This window comes from Petromyzon marinus, chromosome 27 (assembly GCF_048934315.1).
Source record: "Petromyzon marinus isolate PM22_M1 ecotype Great Lakes invasive population chromosome 27, UKy_Petmar_22M1.pri1.0, whole genome shotgun sequence".
Lineage (NCBI taxonomy): Eukaryota > Metazoa > Chordata > Hyperoartia > Petromyzontiformes > Petromyzontidae > Petromyzon > Petromyzon marinus.
The window spans coordinates 6,581,980-6,601,428 of NC_133693.1; the positions used below are offsets into that span (position 1 = coordinate 6,581,980).

The 19,449-nt window shown below is 45.8% G+C and overlaps 1 protein-coding gene across 5 annotated transcripts in view; it reads left to right on the forward strand.

The window, feature by feature from the left end:
* Positions 1-16,859: 16,859 nt before the first annotated feature.
* The window catches only part of LOC116946601 (cGMP-dependent protein kinase 1-like), a 38,948-nt gene continuing 36,358 nt past the window's right edge, over positions 16,860-19,449 (forward strand). For 4 of the 5 annotated variants that reach the window (XM_076070057.1, XM_076070059.1, XM_076070058.1 and 1 more), the window contains exon 1: positions 17,270-18,236. Coding sequence is in view for 1 of the 5 variants with exons in the window: in XM_032961661.2 (XP_032817552.2) it covers positions 17,237-17,262 (26 nt within the window). In the remaining 4 variants the exon portion in view is untranslated. The other variant, XM_032961661.2, reaches the window with a different exon arrangement.

Here is a 19,449-nt window from a genome sequence, read left to right on the forward strand (position 1 = left end):
AGGAGAGAGTGCGTGGTGGGGAGTAGAGTGAGCTGAGAGCGAGGAGAGAGTGCGTGGTGGGGAGTAGAGTGAGCTGAGAGCGAGGAGAGAGTGCGTGGAGGGGAGTAGAGTGAGCTGAGAGCGAGGAGAGGGTGCGTGAAGGGGAGTAGAGTGAGCTGAGAGCGAGGAGAGAGTGCGTGGAGGGGAGTAGAGTAAGCTGAGAGCGAGGAGAGAGTGCGTGGTGGGGAGTAGAGTGAGCTGAGAGCGAGGAGAGAGTGCGTGGTGGGGAGTAGAGTGAGCTGAGAGCGAGGAGAGAGTGCGTGGTGGGGAGTAGAGTGAGCTGAGAGCGAGGAGAGAGTGCGTGGTGGGGAGTAGAGTGAGCTGAGAGCGAGGAGAGAGTGCGTGGTGGGGAGTAGAGTGAGCTGAGAGCGAGGAGAGTGCGTGGAGGGGAGTAGAGTGTGCTGAGAGCGAGGAGAGAGTGCGTGGAGGGAAGTAGAGTGAGCTGAGAGCGAGGAGAGAGTGCGTGGAGGTGAGTAGATTGAAGTGAGAGGAAAGAGGCAGACACTCCGCATGGCGTGTAGGGAACATTCGAGGTGTTTATAACATGATGTCTGTGAGATGTGATTGCTCGTTCATGGGTGCCCAATTTCAAATGTGCAAGTCAACATTCGATCCATGCAGCCTCAGCAGCAGCAGCATTCAGGTAGCAGACAAAACGTTTGGTAGGTAGACTTGCATGAGGACAATCCGAGCGAAAATATTCACGTTACCATACTCTTTGGTTCTTTCGGTGAAGTCACGTAGGTAGAAAAATAATAGATCACCACCTTTGGATCGCAACACAAGCAATCGTCATCAGGTGGGACAACCACAGCAAGAAATAACTGCTGAAGTAGGCGGTGGTCGTCCCACCTGATGACGATTTGCTTGTGTTGCGATCGAAACCTCGTGATCTATTATTTTTCTACCCACGTGACTTTACCGAAAGAACCAAAGAGTATGGATTCCTGCAGTCACCAAAACTTTAAATCAAGATTGCACGTTAGCTTGTTTCGCAAGCACGGGTACAGGTGAACACGGGATCACACCGAAGATCATTCAAGAAGACCGTGGTAACGACGGCGCGGGGGGAGGTGGTGAGATAGGAGATTGGAGGAAACCCAATGGAGGTAAATTTGGTGGGAAACAATGAGATGCTGAGAGGAGCTTGTGGAAGGTTCCAGAAGGTCGGGGTGAGGGGGGTAAATACGGAGCGTGGGCCCGGGAGCTCAGGACTCCGAGAGAGGAGAAGGCTGGTTGAAAAAAGAGGTCACAGCGCGTGCGTTACTGAGTCCCCTAGGTCGGCTCACCCTCAAATGAGTACCTGGTGCGGTGTGTAAACATAGCCACGAAGGGAGACAAAGGCGGTCGGGCGTGGTTGCCGGCCACCCACCCCCGCGTGTGCCGTGCCGGCCTTCATAGGCGCTCGCTAACAGCACTTGCCCCCACAGTCTGTTGAGGCTATAACGGGGGATCTTTGTCTTTCTCTTGTCTTTGTTACTTGAACAATGCAGTGTCTTTCGCAGGACTTCCCACACGTATGCCAAGTCCAATCATTGCCCCTGTAAACAGGTGGCTAAGTGCGAAGTCCGCGTGCCTCACACCTCCCATGCGCCTCTGGGATTCTAAATGCAAAAAAATGACTCTTTCGTTGCTATTGTTTCAACAGTAAGATGCCACTTTTGCGCCCGTAATTAATGGTAATTGATATGCCCCCCCCCCCACCCGCGACCCCCCCCCCCGCCCGCTGTTGCTGATAAATCGAACTCACAGAGATGATGGGCACAATATTCATTCTGACCACACCTGACCGGAGCAATGCAATGCAGACACAGATGACCAATGCCATGTAGGATATTTCATATTTGAAAAACACCTAATTTGCAAACGTAATTGCATTGCATATTCAAATGAGGAGGATCCTTCGGTTTTCCCCTCCACATTTAGAGGACTTGGCTACTCTAAATTCCCACGTGACGATAAGCCAGGTGGCTTTTGGGGGAAAAAAAGAGAGCTATAGAGCTCAGTGAACCTCACCTGGTAAAATAAAAGAGTTTTAGTTTAATCGTTTTTTTTATCAAGTTTGGCAACTTTTGGACCATCAAACCGGTACACTTGGGCCACTATATATATTTTTTCGAATGATGCCACGGAACATTCTGACGTTCACTGTGAAGCAGACGGCGCTTATCATTACGTGGACATGTTTAGCAGCCAAATACTCCAAACGCACGTTTCTCAATGAAAAAAATAACCTGCAAATATACTCGGTTGAGAAAACACCTCGCAACATCGCTCATCTTACTGTACCTGCCTGTAAAACGCAGCGCATTCTTCCGTGATAGCCTCGTGCTATGAATGGCGTAAGAACGAAATGTACCGAATCATTTTGATTTGGTCTATTTTGAGGTGTGCTCTCTCTCTCTCACTCCACGTCTCACGCAGACACATTAAGGGACCTGCGTGTGTGTGTGTCTGTGCTATGAACCTGGCGACCCGGGTTCGATTCCCGCTCACAGCCAACACCAGTGATCATTATCTGAACCGGTCCTGGACCTCCCCTAGATCGACTCAGCCTCAAATGAGTGTGGTGTGTAAACATCGCCACTGGGGAGACAAAGGCGGTCGGGCGTGGTTCTAGCCACCACACCCCGTAACCGTTCCGGCCTTCATAGGTACGCGCTAACAGCACTTGCCCCAACACCCTGTTAAGGCTATATGTGGTATGTTTGTCTTTGTGTATCAATGCATGTGCGTGTGGGGAGCGGTGGCGTAGCGGTTAGCGCTCTGCGCTACGAACCTAGCAAGTCGAGTTTGATTCCCACTCACGACCAACAACACCCAGTGATGATTATCTGCACCGGTCCTGGGCCTCTCTCAGGTCGACTCAGCCTTAAACGAGTACCTGGTGCGATGTGTAAACATGGCCACTGGGGAGACAAAGGCGGCCGGCCGTGGAGTCAATCTGGCCACACCCAACCCCCCGCACTCATGTGCCCTGTCGGCCTCCATCGGTGCTCGCTAACAGTTACTTGTCTCGAAAGTCTGGGAGAGCTTTGTCGTGTGCGTGTGTCGCGTCTCAATGATCTCTCTCCTCCCTCTGACTACCTCTCGCTCTCTCTCTCTCACAAACCCTCGAGGCTGCTGCTGTTTGCCAGAGGTTCCACCGCGCTCCGCGATCATTTGCCCCGTAAACGCACTCGGCCAATCGAGCCCACCCACCGCAGACATTACACAATAATAAAAGCCATCACGCGCCGGAGCAACGATCCATTGCGACGTGAATCGATATACATATGCAGGCAAGATGCACCCTGTCGTTCAATTATTACACCGCTGAGTGCGGTGGTGGTGGTTGTTTCGTTTTTTTGCGAGCGGTAGTTACGTTTGTCGCGGTGGTGGTGGTGCACGTGTGGTGCTCCACGCAGCTCTTCTATGCAAGCAGGGTGGGTGGATTATGAAGGGACCAGCATCATCATGGGCCGCTGGGCGACTGATCTTTTTGTTATTATTTAGAGGCGCCTCTGAATGTCGTTGGAGTGGGAAATCAAGTAGTAGACGCAATCAATAGCTAGACACGCAGAGAGGACCACAATACGTATGCACACGGAGACAGCGATATGCACAGAGACACGTATACCCACTGACATGTGTGTGCAGAAATACAAACATACACGAAGACAAAGATCCCCCGCATAGGCTTAACAGACTGTTGGGGCCAGTGCTGTAAGTCAGCACACACATCAAACAAAGACATACATACACGGACATGTATACATACAATGCATACACATAGGCACATACATACAGACATATACACGGAGATAATCGCATAAACACAAATACACGTACACAAAAACACACTTACATGCAAACTCCGAGACACACACACACACGTTCATATAGACACAAACACATTGCCCACCACGCACGCACATACAAAGATCCCCCCGTGTAACCTCAACATAATTTTGGAGCAAGTGCTGTTAGCGAGCACCTATGAAGGCGTCCACAAAGACACACACACGTACAACCATACACGCACCAACAGCCAGTCGGTGAGGTTGACATTACCACAGCGCTTGTGCCAGGCTAGGTGCACACACACGCGCGCGTTCAATGTTTGTGGATCGCGCCTGCAAGCTGGCTCAGCTACCTTGGATCAAGAGCAAGCGATACCCGTTGGAGGCAGCAGCGCCACGTGACATGGTGAGTGGTCACTCGTAAACTGTGCTGGAGATCACGCCTAAAGGTCACCAGGGGTCACCAGTGGCCCGCGGGCCTTATAATGAAGAGCATAGGTCTATGGGTCTCTAGGTCAGTCTATGAGTCTGAGGGGGGATCTATATCTCTCAAGGCGAGTCTATGGGTCTCTATGTGAGTCTATGGGTCTCTATGTGAGCCTATTGTTCTGTGTTGAGCCTTTGGGTCTCGATGTGAGTCTATGGGTCTCTATGTGAGTCTGTGGGTCTCAGGGTGAGCCTATGGGTCGCTGTGTGAGTCTATAGGTCTCAGAGTAAGTCTATGGGTTTCAGGTTGAATTTACGGGTCTCTATGTGAGTATATTGTTCTTCTGAGCAAATGGGTCTCTTGTGAGTCTATAGGTCTCAGGGTGAGTCTATGGGTTTCAGGGTGAGTCTATGGGTCTCAGGATGAGTCTATAGGTTTCAGGTTGAGTCTCTGTCAGTGTTCTTCACTAATTGTCAGAGAGGGACACTTTCGCCGATAGGACATCAGTGTGGGGGCCAACCAACATTCATATTATAACGCTCGTGACGTCACTCCACATGGGGGGCAAGGCGCCTCCTCCCCCCTCCTCAGCGTCAACTTACAACCCTCACTACAAAGGCAGAACCCTCACGTCACGCGATCTCCGTAACGCTATTGAGACATCAAAGTAAAAAGGACGTCATGATGAACACGGGATTGTAACCTTTAAATGAAACAAGTCTGTATCACCGCGCCCTTACAAATTGCACACGAATTGATGCAATTAATATCACGTCGCGGTCTGCTTTTCGCTTGCAAGTTTCAGATTTACTGCAATACACCCGTCCTTGGACGGGCAAAAGGCGAGTTTGAAATAATTGCGGTTTGACAGCACGATGGGGGTGTTTTCACATTTGGGTATAGTCGGGGGGCCACATGTCAGGGGCCCCACTAAAGGTCACCAGGGGTCACCAGTGTCCCGCGGACCTTATAATGAAGAACACAGGTCTATGGGTCTCTATGTCAGTCTATGAGTCTGAGGGCGGATCTATAGCTCTCAAGGCGAGGCTATGGGTCTCTATGTGAGTCTGTGGGTCTCTATGTGAGCCTGTGGGTCTCTATGTGAGCCTGTGGGTCTGAGTGTGAATCTATGGCTGACGAAGAGCAACACCTGTAATTGTACAATGTGGTGGTGGAGCCAGATGATCGCGGTTGGAGTAGCGGAGTGGTGCATTGCTGCTGTCATGGCGGTTCGTCCTCCTTCATATGTGTGCATCGGCCATTGAGTCGTCACGTGTTCCACAGTTCCATTCTGAGCGGTGACCACGGTCTGCAGGATAAATCAATATTCTGATTCTGACCGGGGAGTTGTTGATTTTCCCATTGGCGCATCATCAGCATCAAGTATCCGCATCTGCTGTTGCCATAGTTTGTGTGCGGAATCGGTTTAGGGGTTGTGGCCCCAGAAGCTTCAGGGTTGAAGATCGAAGCCAGGGATCTTCTGCGTTGAGAATGACTACAAGATCATAAACACCGGCGTCGTTATGGAGCATAAATCGAACAGAATGCATCGGCAACGTCTCCCATCACACCTTTAAAAAAACCACGCTTTTATGAAATGTACTAGTAAGGCAGAACTCCCCTACTCCAGGAAGTGGCCCCGAAGCTTGCCATAACGTAAGGGGCCGTGGCCAATCACAACCAACGTCAGTTGACCGTGGACAATTAGAGCCAAACCGAAACATAACATATCTATATAAAAAGATTGTTTAAAATTGTTTTAAAATTTTTTTTATGATAGAATATAGTATTGTCGTCAGTATGACATAAGTATACCAAGTTTGTAGTCGATACCACATTGGGAAGTGGGTTAAAATGTAGTTACAAGATTTGAGGATACAACAACGACAACAGCAGACAGAGTTGAGTTAAATGAAATCGTGTAATAAATGAAAGTGTTTGTCGCACAACCCATCGGTCACACGCCCGTCTGGGAGTTCAAAATTTCAGCAGCGTTCGCTTCAAGTCAGGCTCGCTCTGTTGAATCAACGCTGCTCAGCCACCAGATGTCACAGGCAAAGGAACCCATCCACTTTACAACGTTGGCACCCAGTCGGACGCAAAATCGCATGTGCAGTGCACGCAATAATCATTAACGTTATTATGGTGAATACAAAGAACTAAAATAAACAATAAGACTTGAGCAGATAATCACCAATTATAAGTGGCTGGGGGGTTTTAATTGGAGGGGGGTTTCTATAGAGGGGGGGGGGGGTGGAGAGGCGGTAGGGGTAGAAGAGGAGGCTGCGAGGTACCCAGTCGCCTTATGGGAAACCCCGGCGCTGTTGCCGAGGGGATAATGGGGATGCGAAGCGCGGACTTCGCTCAATGCGCGATGCTCAAAACGGGGTTCGATTCCCCGGCACCCCCGGTGCTCGGGTTCATTCCGCATGGAGTTGAGTGAGTGTAGTGGATGCTAACAGCACTTGCCCGGACAGCCTGTTCAGGCTATATGGGGGATCTTTGTCAATGGGTGCTCATGACGAGCGGAGACGATCGACGACAAGGGGAAAGTTTCGTTTCACTCTAAGAGACTACACATTCAATCCGTTTCACTCTTAGATACTACATATTCAACCCGTTTCACACTAAGAGACTACACATTCAATCCGCTTCACACTAAGAGACTACACATTCAATCCGTTTCACACTAAAAGACTACACATTCAATCCGTTTCACACTAAGAGACTACACATTCAATCCGTTTCACACTAAGAGACTACACATTCAATCCGTTTCACACTGAGAGACTACACATCCAACCCATTTCACACTAAGAGACTACACATTCAACCCGTTTCACACTAACAGACTACACATTCAATCCGTTCCACACTAAGAGACCACACATTCAGTCAGTTTCACACTAAGAGACTACGCATTCAACCCTTTCACACTAAGAGACTACACATTCAATCCGTTTCACACTAAGAGACTACACATTCAATCCGTTTCACACTAAGAGACTACACATTCAAACCGTTTCACACTAAAAGACTACACATTCAATCCGTTTCACACTAAGAGACTACACATTCAATCCGTTTCACACTAAGAGACTACACATTCAATCCGTTTCACACTAAGAGACTACACATTCAATCTGTTTCACACTAAGAGACTACACATCCAACCCGTTTCACACTAAGAGACTACACATTCAATCCGTTTCACACTAAAAGACTACACATTCAATCCGTTTCACACTAAGAGACTACACATTCAATCCGTTTCACACTAAGAGACTACACATTCAATCCGTTTCACACTAAGAGACTAAACATCCAACCTGTTTCACACTAAGAGACTACACATTCAACCCGTTTCACACTAACAGACTACACATTCAATCCGTTCCACACTAAGAGACCACACATTCAATCCGTTTCACACTAAGAGACTACGCATTCAACCCTTTCACACTAAGAGACTACACATTCAATCCGTTTCACACTAAGAGACTACACATTCAATCCATTTCACACTAAGAGACTACACATTCAATCCGTTTCACACTAAAAGACTACACATTCAATCCGTTTCACACTAAGAGACTACACATTCAATCCGTTTCACACTAAGAGACTACACATTCAATCCGTTTCACACTGAGAGACTACACATCCAACCCGTTTCACACTAAGAGACTACACATTCAACCCGTTTCACACTAACAGACTACACATTCAATCCGTTCCACACTAAGAGACCACACATTCAATCCGTTTCACACTAAGAGACTACGCATTCAACCCTTTCACACTAAGAGACCACACATTCAATCCGTTTCACACTAAGAGACTACACATTCAATCCGTTTCACACTAAGAGACTACACATTCAAACCGTTTCACACTAAAAGACTACACATTCAATCCGTTTCACACTAAGAGACTACACATTCAATCCGTTTCACACTAAAAGACTACACATTCAATCCGTTTCACACTAAGAGACTACACATTCAATCCGTTTCACACTAAGAGACTACACATTCAATCCGTTTCACACTAAGAGACTACACATTCAATCCGTTTCACACTAAGAGACTACACATCCAACCCGTTTCACACTAAGAGACTACACATTCAATCCGTTTCACACTAAAATACTACACATTCAATCCGTTTCACACTAAGAGACTACACATTCAATCCGTTTCACACTAAGAGACTACACATTCAATCCGTTTCACACTAAGAGACTACACATCCAACCTGTTTCACACTAAGAGACTACACATTCAACCCGTTTCACACTAACAGACTACACATTCAATCCGTTCCACACTAAGAGACCACACATTCAATCCGTTTCACACTAAGAGACTACGCATTCAACCCTTTCACACTAAGAGACTACACATTCAATCCGTTTCACACTAAGAGACTACACATTCAATCCGTTTCACACTAAGAGACTACACATTCAATCCGTTTCACACTAAGAGACTACACATTCAAACCGTTTCACACTAAAATACTACACATTCAATCCGTTTCACACTAAGAGACTACACATTCAATCCGTTTCACACTAAGAGACTACACATTCAAACCGTTTCACACTAAAAGACTACACATTCAACCCGTTTCACACTAAGAGACTACACATTCAATCCGTTTCACACTAAAATACTACACATTCAATCCGTTTCACACTAAGAGACCACACATTCAATCCGTTTCACACTAAGAGACTCCACATTTAATCCGTTTCACACTAAGAGACTACACATTCAATCCGCTTCACACTAAAAGACTACACATTCAATCCGTTTCACACTGAGACTACACATTCAAACCGTTTCACACTAAGAGACTACACATTCAAACCGTTTCACACTAAGAGACTACACATCCAACCCGTTTCACACTAAGAGACTACACATTCAATCTGTTTCACACTAAGAGACTACACATTCAATCCGTTTCACACTAAAAGACTACACATTCAATCCATTTCACACTAAGAGACTACACATTCAATCCGTTTCACACTAAGAGACTACACATCCAACCCGTTTCACACTAAGAGACTACACATTCAATCCGTTTCACACTAAGAGACTACACATTCAACCCGTTTCACACTAAGAGACTGCACATTCAATCCGTTTCACACTAAGAGACTACACATTCAATCCGTTTCACACTAAGAGACTACACATTCAATCCGTTTCACACTAAGAGACCACACATTCAATCCGTTTCACACTAAGAGACTACACATTCAACCCGTATCACACTAAGAGACCACACATTCAATCCGTTTCACAATAAGAGACTACACATTCAATGAGTTTCACACTAAGAGACTACACATTCAACCCGTGTCACACTAAGAGACTACACATTCAATCCGTTTCACACTAAGAGACTACACATTCAATCCGTTTCACACTAAGAGACTACACATTCAACCTTTTCACACTAAGAGACTACACATTAAATCCGTTTCACACTAAGAGACTACACATTCAATCCGTTTCACACTAAGAGACTACACATTCAATCCGTTTCACACTGAGACTACACATTCAATCCGTTTCACACTAAGAGACTACACATTCAATCCATTTCACACTAAGAGACTACACATTCAAACCGTTTCACACTAAGAGACTACACATTCAAACCGTTTCACACTAAAATACTACACATTCAATCCGTTTCACACTAAGAGACTACACATTCAATCCGTTTCACACTAAGAGACTACACATTCAAACCGTTTCACACTAAAAGACTACACATTCAACCCGTTTCACACTAAGAGACTACACATTCAATCCGTTTCACACTAAAATACTACACATTCAATCCGTTTCACACTAAGAGACCACACATTCAATCCGTTTCACACTAAGAGACTCCACATTTAATCCGTTTCACACTAAGAGACTACACATTCAATCCGCTTCACACTAAAAGACTACACATTCAATCCGTTTCACACTGAGACTACACATTCAAACCGTTTCACACTAAGAGACTACACATTCAAACCGTTTCACACTAAGAGACTACACATCCAACCCGTTTCACACTAAGAGACTACACATTCAATCTGTTTCACACTAAGAGACTACACATTCAATCCGTTTCACACTAAAAGACTACACATTCAATCCATTTCACACTAAGAGACTACACATTCAATCCGTTTCACACTAAGAGACTACACATCCAACCCGTTTCACACTAAGAGACTACACATTCAATCCGTTTCACACTAAGAGACTACACATTCAACCCGTTTCACACTAAGAGACTGCACATTCAATCCGTTTCACACTAAGAGACTACACATTCAATCCGTTTCACACTAAGAGACTACACATTCAATCCGTTTCACACTAAGAGACCACACATTCAATCCGTTTCACACTAAGAGACTACACATTCAACCCGTATCACACTAAGAGACCACACATTCAATCCGTTTCACAATAAGAGACTACACATTCAATGAGTTTCACACTAAGAGACTACACATTCAACCCGTGTCACACTAAGAGACTACACATTCAATCCGTTTCACACTAAGAGACTACACATTCAATCCGTTTCACACTAAGAGACTACACATTCAACCTTTTCACACTAAGAGACTACACATTAAATCCGTTTCACACTAAGAGACTACACATTCAATCCGTTTCACACTAAGAGACTACACATTCAATCCGTTTCACACTGAGACTACACATTCAATCCGTTTCACACTAAGAGACTACACATTCAATCCATTTCACACTAAGAGACTACACATTCAACCCGTTTCACACTAAGAGACTACACATGAAATCCGTTTCACACTAAGAGACTATACATTTAATCCGTTTCACACTAAGAGACTACACATTCAATCCGTTTCACACTAAGAGACTACACATTCAACGCGTTTCACACTAAGAGACTACACATTCAATCCGTTTCACACTAAGAGACTACACATTCAATCCGTTTCACACTAAGATACTTTAATCTGTTTCACACTAAGAGACTACACATTCAATCCGTTTCACACTAAGAGACTACACATCCAACCCGTTTCACACTAAGAGACTACACATTCAATCCGTTACCAAGCACCTTGAGCTGTTATGAAAGGCGCTTTATATAAAGCTGTAATCGGCATTATGCTTCGATCGTCTATTGACACGTAAGTCGCTAAGACACAATTGGGCTACAAGAGTATGCTGCATGATGAGCTCTCATTCCCAATTCCAAACTCCACCGTTTGAGAAGTCTCCGCGAAGTGAACGCCGCAATGGATGAACGTCGCGGCCGCTGCTCGCCACCGCACACACGGAGAGCAGTCCCACAAGAGGTCGCGACCACCTTTCGCGTGGCCAAGTGGAGCGCATGACAGCCGAGTCTTGAGGCGTGACGAGTCGTCGTGTTTTACGGGGCGAGGGGGCGCACGCAGAGTTCTTCATCGTAGGGCCCGCGGGCCACCGGCAACCCCCGGTGGCCTTTAGTGCGGCCCCCGACACAATACACAAAGAGTGAAAACACCACCGCCTTTATCATCATTCATCATCATCATCATCATCCTCGTGCTGATATCAAACCCCCAATGGTGTCAAACGTGCGGCGGCCCTCACGCTGATGATGTCTCATCAACGGCCAAAGTGCCCCCCCCAACACCCCCACTCCTGACACTGCAATGCGAACGCTAGGGAGCTGATGGCCCAATTCAACCTGCTACGTCTAGAAGGATGAGAAGTGTATTTCACGCTGAGTTGAAGCCCATTGAGCTAAGAAGATGTTATATTCTTGGTTCTGCTGTGGTTTTCACACCTGATGATGATTGCTTGTGTTGCAGTCGAAACGTCGTGAGAATTTAATTGTTTTATATTTTTATTATTTTATTGTTTCCCTTCTACGTGGTGACTTTACCGAACGAACCAAGAATATGAATCCCTGCAGTCACGGAAGCTTTCAATCAAAATTTAAGAAGATGTTGTCCAGGGCGACTCGGCAGGCAGACAACATCAAAGCCTTACGCAATTACAGATGTATACACAAAAACCAAGCTTAATAATAATACAAAAATAACAATGATTACGTCAAATTACATTCGCACGTAAACTTGGGTGATTTTAATAATACTGTAGAGTCAGATTAAATGAGGACAGAGGAGGCAGAACGGACAGGCCTAAAGACAAAGCTATCGGTGGTGGTTCCAAATCATCGAGGCAGTAGCTATATTGAATGCTTTTGATCCAAAAATTGTGTGCGAAATCGTGGAACTATCCATCGACAGGTCGCGATCTGAGCGTGGCTTTTTCACTCCAGCGCTGTACTCCAGACAGTCTCGTCCCTTCACCTGATGAAGGCCGCTTGTGTTGTGGCCGAAACGTCGTGAGAATATTATTGCGTTATTTTATTTGATCAATTTATTATTTCATTCTCATTCTACGTGACTTTACCGAAAGAACCAAAGAAGATGTATCCATCGACAATTAAATTGTGCGGTGAAGCTGCTTTGCCGGTGGGTGCACAAGCACAATGAACAACAACACCAACAGCACGTGTAGGTCTGCCCTCCAGCACACAACACCGGTGCACCGAAGTAGTAACGAATCTGCACGTTTTGTTCACGTGCAGTAGCGGTCGTGACCACATTATCGGCTCATAGGGGGCTTCGGCAATGGGTGTCAGGTAGGGGCCCCAATGTTTGATTCGCCTCGCACGGTCGCACCCTCTTGCCTAATGGCATCACGGCAACGTTCACGGTCTCGAACATTGAACGCTGTAAGGGGCCTCTCAGTTTTCGCAAAATGTAGCCGCCGCAGCTTCGTGCTAGCCCTTTGTGATATTACCTTACCGCACTAATTCGATTGGAACAAACTTTCTCGCTCCACATTGAGCGGTCACATTCGCTCGCTAGTTTCCGCTCCGCACGCACTCACGACTCGCTCATCCCACGGCAACTTAAACTCCCCACCATAACCGCCACGGCTACTGTTCCCCATTCATCGTCTCATTATATGGCTATCGCTCATTAACCCCATTCATTCAATCCGTTCATCATCATCATTAACTGTCATCGGTTTCGCTTTCACCAAATTCTCGCATCGTCACAGTTTCGCCCGCATTGCTTCCTCTCATCTGTTTCATTCGCCGCATCTCCATCATTATACATCCATAATGTACCGTTGTTAATTCTGTGTAAAGTGTCTTGGATATATAAATCATTTCAAGTTAAGAGAGCACTTTCATGAAAAATATATATTTACATATCATGTAAGCCGAGTTTTAAATCAATGTTTGTTCTTTTTACACTGTGGTTTAAAACAAATCTCACGGTGGTTTTCAAGGGGGGCCCCAACGCGTGTCTTTCGCCACCAGGGATTGGGGGGAGGGGGGGTGTCTTGCCCCCCCCCTCGCTAGTTACCGCTACTGTCCACGTGACCATCGTGTCGGGTGGAGGTGGGTTCACGACACATTCACAATTTCCCAAATCCAACCCGACACAGCAACTGTGTTGTTACGAAGAGCAGAGCGCCTGTTGACGAATGCCGCGGGGACGTTGCGTGTTTACCTGTGCGGGCCTTACAGGTGCTTCCATTCCCAAGGGATGCCGGTGCCAATTCGTCACGAGCTTAGAGGGCAATGGAGGTTGTTGGGGAGCCGTGGGTGGTTGACCCATGATCGTATTGAGTGGTTTTATGAGTCATACCCTTTTATTGCCCCTGCATACCTCTTCCTACCTCTCGCTACCTCATCAACATCAATGCCTATCCCATAGCGCGCTCTCTCTCTCTCTCGCCCTCAATCACCCCCACACTCACCCACCAATCATCTCACATTTACATCCGTGTGTTCTAGTATTTGTCTGTGCATCTATGTGACTATGTATGTGACTGTGTATGTATGCAAGTATATGTAACTGTGTATGTATGTGACTATGTGTCTATGTGTCTAAGTGACTGTGTGTCTAAGTGACTGTGTCTATGTGTCTATGTGACTGTGTGTCTAAGTGACTGTGTGTCTATGTGACTGTGTGTCTATGTGTCTATGTGACTATGTGTCTATGTGACTGTGTGTCTATGTGTCTATGTGACTGTGTGTATATGTGTCTATATGACTGTGTGTCTATGTGACTGTGTGTCTAAGTGACTGTGTGTCTTTGTGACTGTGTGTCTATGTGTTTTGTGACTGTGTGTCTATGTGACTGTGTGTCTATGTGTCTATGTGACTGTGTGTCTATGTGTCTATGTGACTGTGTGTCTATGTGTCTATGTGACTGTGTGTCTATGTGTCTTTGTGACTGTGTGTCTATGTGTCTATGTGACTGTGTGTCTATGTGTATATGTGACTGTGTGTCTATGTGTCTTTGTGACTGTGTGTCTATGTGTCTATGTGACTGTGTGTCTTTGTGACTGTGTGTCTATGTGTTTTTGTGACTGTGTGTCTATGTGACTGTGTGTCAATGTGTCTATGTGACTGTGTGTCTATGTGTCTATGTGACTGTGTGTCTATGTGTCTTTGTGACTGTGTCTATGTGTCTATGTGACTGTGTGTCTATGTGACTGTGTGTCTATGTGTCTATGTGACTGTGTGTCTATGTGACTGTGTGTCAATGTGTCTACGTGACTGTGTGTCTATGTGTCTTTGTGACTGTGTCTATGTGTCTATGTGACTGTGTGTCTATGTGACTGTGTGTCTATGTGTCTATGTGACTGTGTGTCTATGTGACTGTGTGTCTATGTGACTGTGTGTCTATGTGTCTATGTGACTGTGTGTCTATGTGTCTATGTGACTGTGTGTCTATGTGTCTTTGTGACTGTGTGTCTATGTGTCTATGTGACTGTGTGTCTATGTGTCTATGTGACTGTGTGTCTATGTGACTGTGTGTCTATGTGTCTATGTGACTGTGTGTCTATGTGTCTATGTGACTGTGTGTCTATGTGTCTTTGTGACTGTGTGTCTATGTGACTGTGTGTCTATGTGTCTATGTGACTGTGTGTCTATGTGTCTTTGTGACTGTGTGTCTATGTGTCTATGTGACTGTGTGTCTATGTGTCTATGTGACTGTGTGTCTATGTGACTGTGTGTCTATGTGTCTATGTGACTGTGTGTCTATGTGTCTTTGTGACTGTGTGTCTATGTGTCTATGTGACTGTGTGTCTATGTGTCTTTGTGACTGTGTGTCTATGTGACTGTGTGTCTATGTGTCTTTGTGACTGTGTGTCTATGTGTCTATGTGACAGTGTGTCTATGTGTCTATGTGACTGTGTGTCTATGTGACTGTGTGTCTATGTGTCTATGTGACTGTTTGTCTATGTGTCTATGTGACTGTGTGTCTATGTGTCTATGTGACTGTGTGTCTATGTGTCTGTGTGACTGCTTGTCTATGTGTCTATGTGACTGTGTGTCTGTGTGTCTATGTGTCTATGTGACTGTGTATATGTGTCTTTGTGACTGTGTGTCTATGTGTCTTTGTGACTGTGTGTCTATGTGTCTATGTGACTGTGTGTCTATGTGTCTATGTGTCTATGTGACTGTGTGTCTATGTGTCTATGTGACTGTATGTCTATGTGACTGTGTGTCTATGTGTCTGTGTATATGTGTCTTTGTGTCTATGTGTCTTTGTGACTGCGTGTCTATGTGTCTATGTGTCTATGTGTATTTGTGACTGTGTGTCTATGTGTCTTTGTGACTGTGTGTCTATGTGACTGTGTGTCTATGTGTCTGTGTATATGTGTCTATGTGTCTTTGTGACTGTTTGTCTATGTGTCTTTGTGACTGTGTGTCTATATGACTGTGTGTCTATGTGTCTGTGTGTCTATGTGTCTATGTGTCTGTGTCTATGTGTCTGTGTATATGTGTCTATGTGTCTGTGTCTATGTGTCTTTGTGACTGCGTGTCTATGTGACTGTGTGTCTATGTGCCTATGTGACTGTGTGTCTATGTGTCTTTGTGACTGTGTGTATATGTGTCTATGTGACTGTGACTGTGTGTATATGTGTCTATGTGACTGTGTGACTGTGTGTATATGTGTCTATGTGTCTGTGTATATGTGTCTATGTGTCTTTGTGACTGTGTGTCTGTGTCTTTGTGACTGTGTGACTGTGTGTCTATGTGACTGTGTGTATTTGAGTCTTTGTGACTGTGTGTCTATGTGTCTATATGTCTATGTGTCTTTGTGACTGTGTGTATGTGTCTTTGTGACTGTGTGTATATGTGTATATGTGTATTTGTGACTGTGTGTCTATGTGTCTTTGTGACTGCGTGTCCGTGGCCAAACATTTCCAAAGGTGGCACCCTCCAGATATTAAGGTCCTGGGACTCATTTCGTTCAATGGAAGATGTCTGACTGGAGGTCCACATCTATCGGGTACCTCATCAGCGTCACGTGATCGAGTGGTGTTCGCCTTGCAGATCGTACTCGAGTGGGGAGACAGGGGAGGTTGATGAGTCCCAGCGTGTAGCAGGAAATGGAGAGAAAGAGAGACAGCTATCAATGATAGATTACAGCAGTGGCGATCCTGTCTCATCAAAAATTACACCTCTCAAAGCATTTTATATCTCCCTCCCCCGCCTCTCTCTCTCTCTCTCCACATTCACGCATCGTTGTCTCCTCACCACCCGAGCGCTCTCTCCACTCACGCATCTCATCCCTCTCGCATCACACTCAAAAACACTCCACTCAAAAACACTCCACCCTCTCACCACGAAATCCCGTCTCGCGCTCTCTCTCTCTCTCCACTCACGTCTCCCTCTCTCCCTCCCCATGCACCCCGCTCTCTTTATTTATCTCGCTCTCTCAGCTCACGACTGCTTCTCTCCCCCATGCACCCTGCTCTCTCTCTCTCTCGCTCCCCCCTCTCTCTCTCTCCACTCACGCCTTCCTCCCTAACTGCGTTTGTCTTCAATCCGAATCGGGCCGCCAGTCTCACGGTTGTCTGCATGCGTGTTCCCGTTTCAGAACATGACGGTGGAGATGGGCTGCTTCAGGTACTGTAAAGAAATCGCCATCGTCATGATCAACGGCATCATCATCATCAGCAGCATTATAGGACCATTCTGAGCATCGGCATTCGTACCCGAAGGATCATCGTCAACAGCAGCAGCAGCAGCATTATTATTAGTTGGATCGTTCTCATTCGCAGTATTCGTATTGGTTTTAGTAGGATCATCAACAAACAGTAGTATTAATACTAATATGATTATCATAATCAACAGCAGCAAAAAGAAGTAGTATCAGTAGTATCAGCAGCAGCCACATCGGTAATATTAATAGTCGGGTAATCAGCAGCAGCGATCGCATGAGCAAAAGTAGAAGCATCATCATCAGCAGCAGCATCATCATCATCAGCAGCAGCGCATTATATTAATTAGCAGCAGTAATGACACCAGTAGTAGAATCATCAGCAGCAGTTGTAGCGGAAACATCATCAATTATCATCATCATCAACAGCAGCAGCAACGACTTTAGTATTACACACATCTTCACTGTCATCATCATCAACTGCTGCATTATCAGGGTCATCATTATCATCAACAACATTCTTCCAACATTCACAACAAATATCTATCTGGTTTTCAAATAATCAGACGTTAGTTTTGAGCATCGCTGTCAGCTCTCTTCGCTGACCGAGTGGATAAGCATCAGCTGAGTATCAATGCCACTTGCTGCAATGTTAGCCGTCACTCATCGATAGGATATCGCTGTCAGCCTTGACATATCAGCATGAGCAGCTGTCCTGCATTGCTCATGCTCCCTGTTAATTCCCCAGTCTACGTGAGGTATGTTGTGTGTATGTGTGCAGTAAATACTTTGATACAGAATGGCAGTGGTTCTTCTTCTTAACCTGGGGTGCACGCTGCAGCCCCTGGGGGAGCGAGATGCCCTTTCTGGCGTTACGAGACACGGTCAGATGTTTTTTTTGAGAAGATAAATAATCGAAACACAAACGAAGCACGGACAAGTGAGTACAACCGCTTTGCTGTTTCATCAACCCCTGTGTATTTATTAACATTATACTTTTTTTTACGATTCAGAACAAAGGGGTGCAAAGGCTGCAGTAAATGTTAAGAACCACTGCAGTATAGCATAATGAACAATGCAACGTGTGTATAAATACATTGATGAGAAATTGTGCGTAAGACTACATCCCGCGATGACACGGAGCGATGAAATGAGTTCACGTTGCGGGTGCTGGGTGGATTGTTACAATGCGTCGCGGGATCGTGGGAGGTCATAGTCACGCCTTAGGGAGGCAGTCATTCAGCAGTGGATAAATATGGTGGTGATGTGTATATGTATGTGCAATATTATGAACATACAAGACAACAAAAACACATTGAATGTCCCCAGACCTCGTCGGATCTCGGAAGATAATCAGAGTCGAGTTCCGTTTGGTGCTTGGATGGGTGACTACCTGCGCTCGCAAGGTGCTGTAGCTTCAGGGCTGCTCGTGGCCAGGAGGTAGCAGTGGAGCTATTGGTTCGGTCCACAGATTTGGTCAACTCACTGGACTGAGAGGCTGCGAATTGGATCTGTCTGTGCCGAGATTTGAGCTTTTATACCTCCTCCGATGTGCTGAGGGTTCTCCGGATACTCTGGCTTGCTTTGACAAAGCAAACAACTCAGTTTAACACGCAGCAGGCTTTCGCGACCAATATTATTCATAATAAAGGTTTTTAGGTTAGCTCGCATGAGTATGAATGTGTCGTAATCCTCCATCACCCAACACAGCCAATAAGGTTTGTCACGTACACAACGCGCCAATCAGTTACTACTTCAGCCCACCGGTGTGTTGGAGAGTAAATCCACAACATTTACAATCTGAGTACGACGATTCGCTGGCAATTACATCCAGCATCATTGGGCAATCGCCCGATGATGCTGAATGTAATTGTAAATGTTGTGGATTTACTCTCCAACACACCGGTGGGCTGAAGTAGTAACTAATTGCCGCGTTGTGTACGTGATAAACCTTACTGGCTGTGTCGGGTAGTGGAGGGTTACGACACATTCATACTTACGCGATCTAACCCCAAAAAACTTCTATTACTAACAACTCAATGAGTGGAGTTTTTTTTTGCCGAACATTCCGATGTGGCAGCACCCTCCTGAAAAGGAGGCTTGAGACTCTGTGAGGCTTACCCAGATAAATGCTGGACATCTGTGAAAACGGG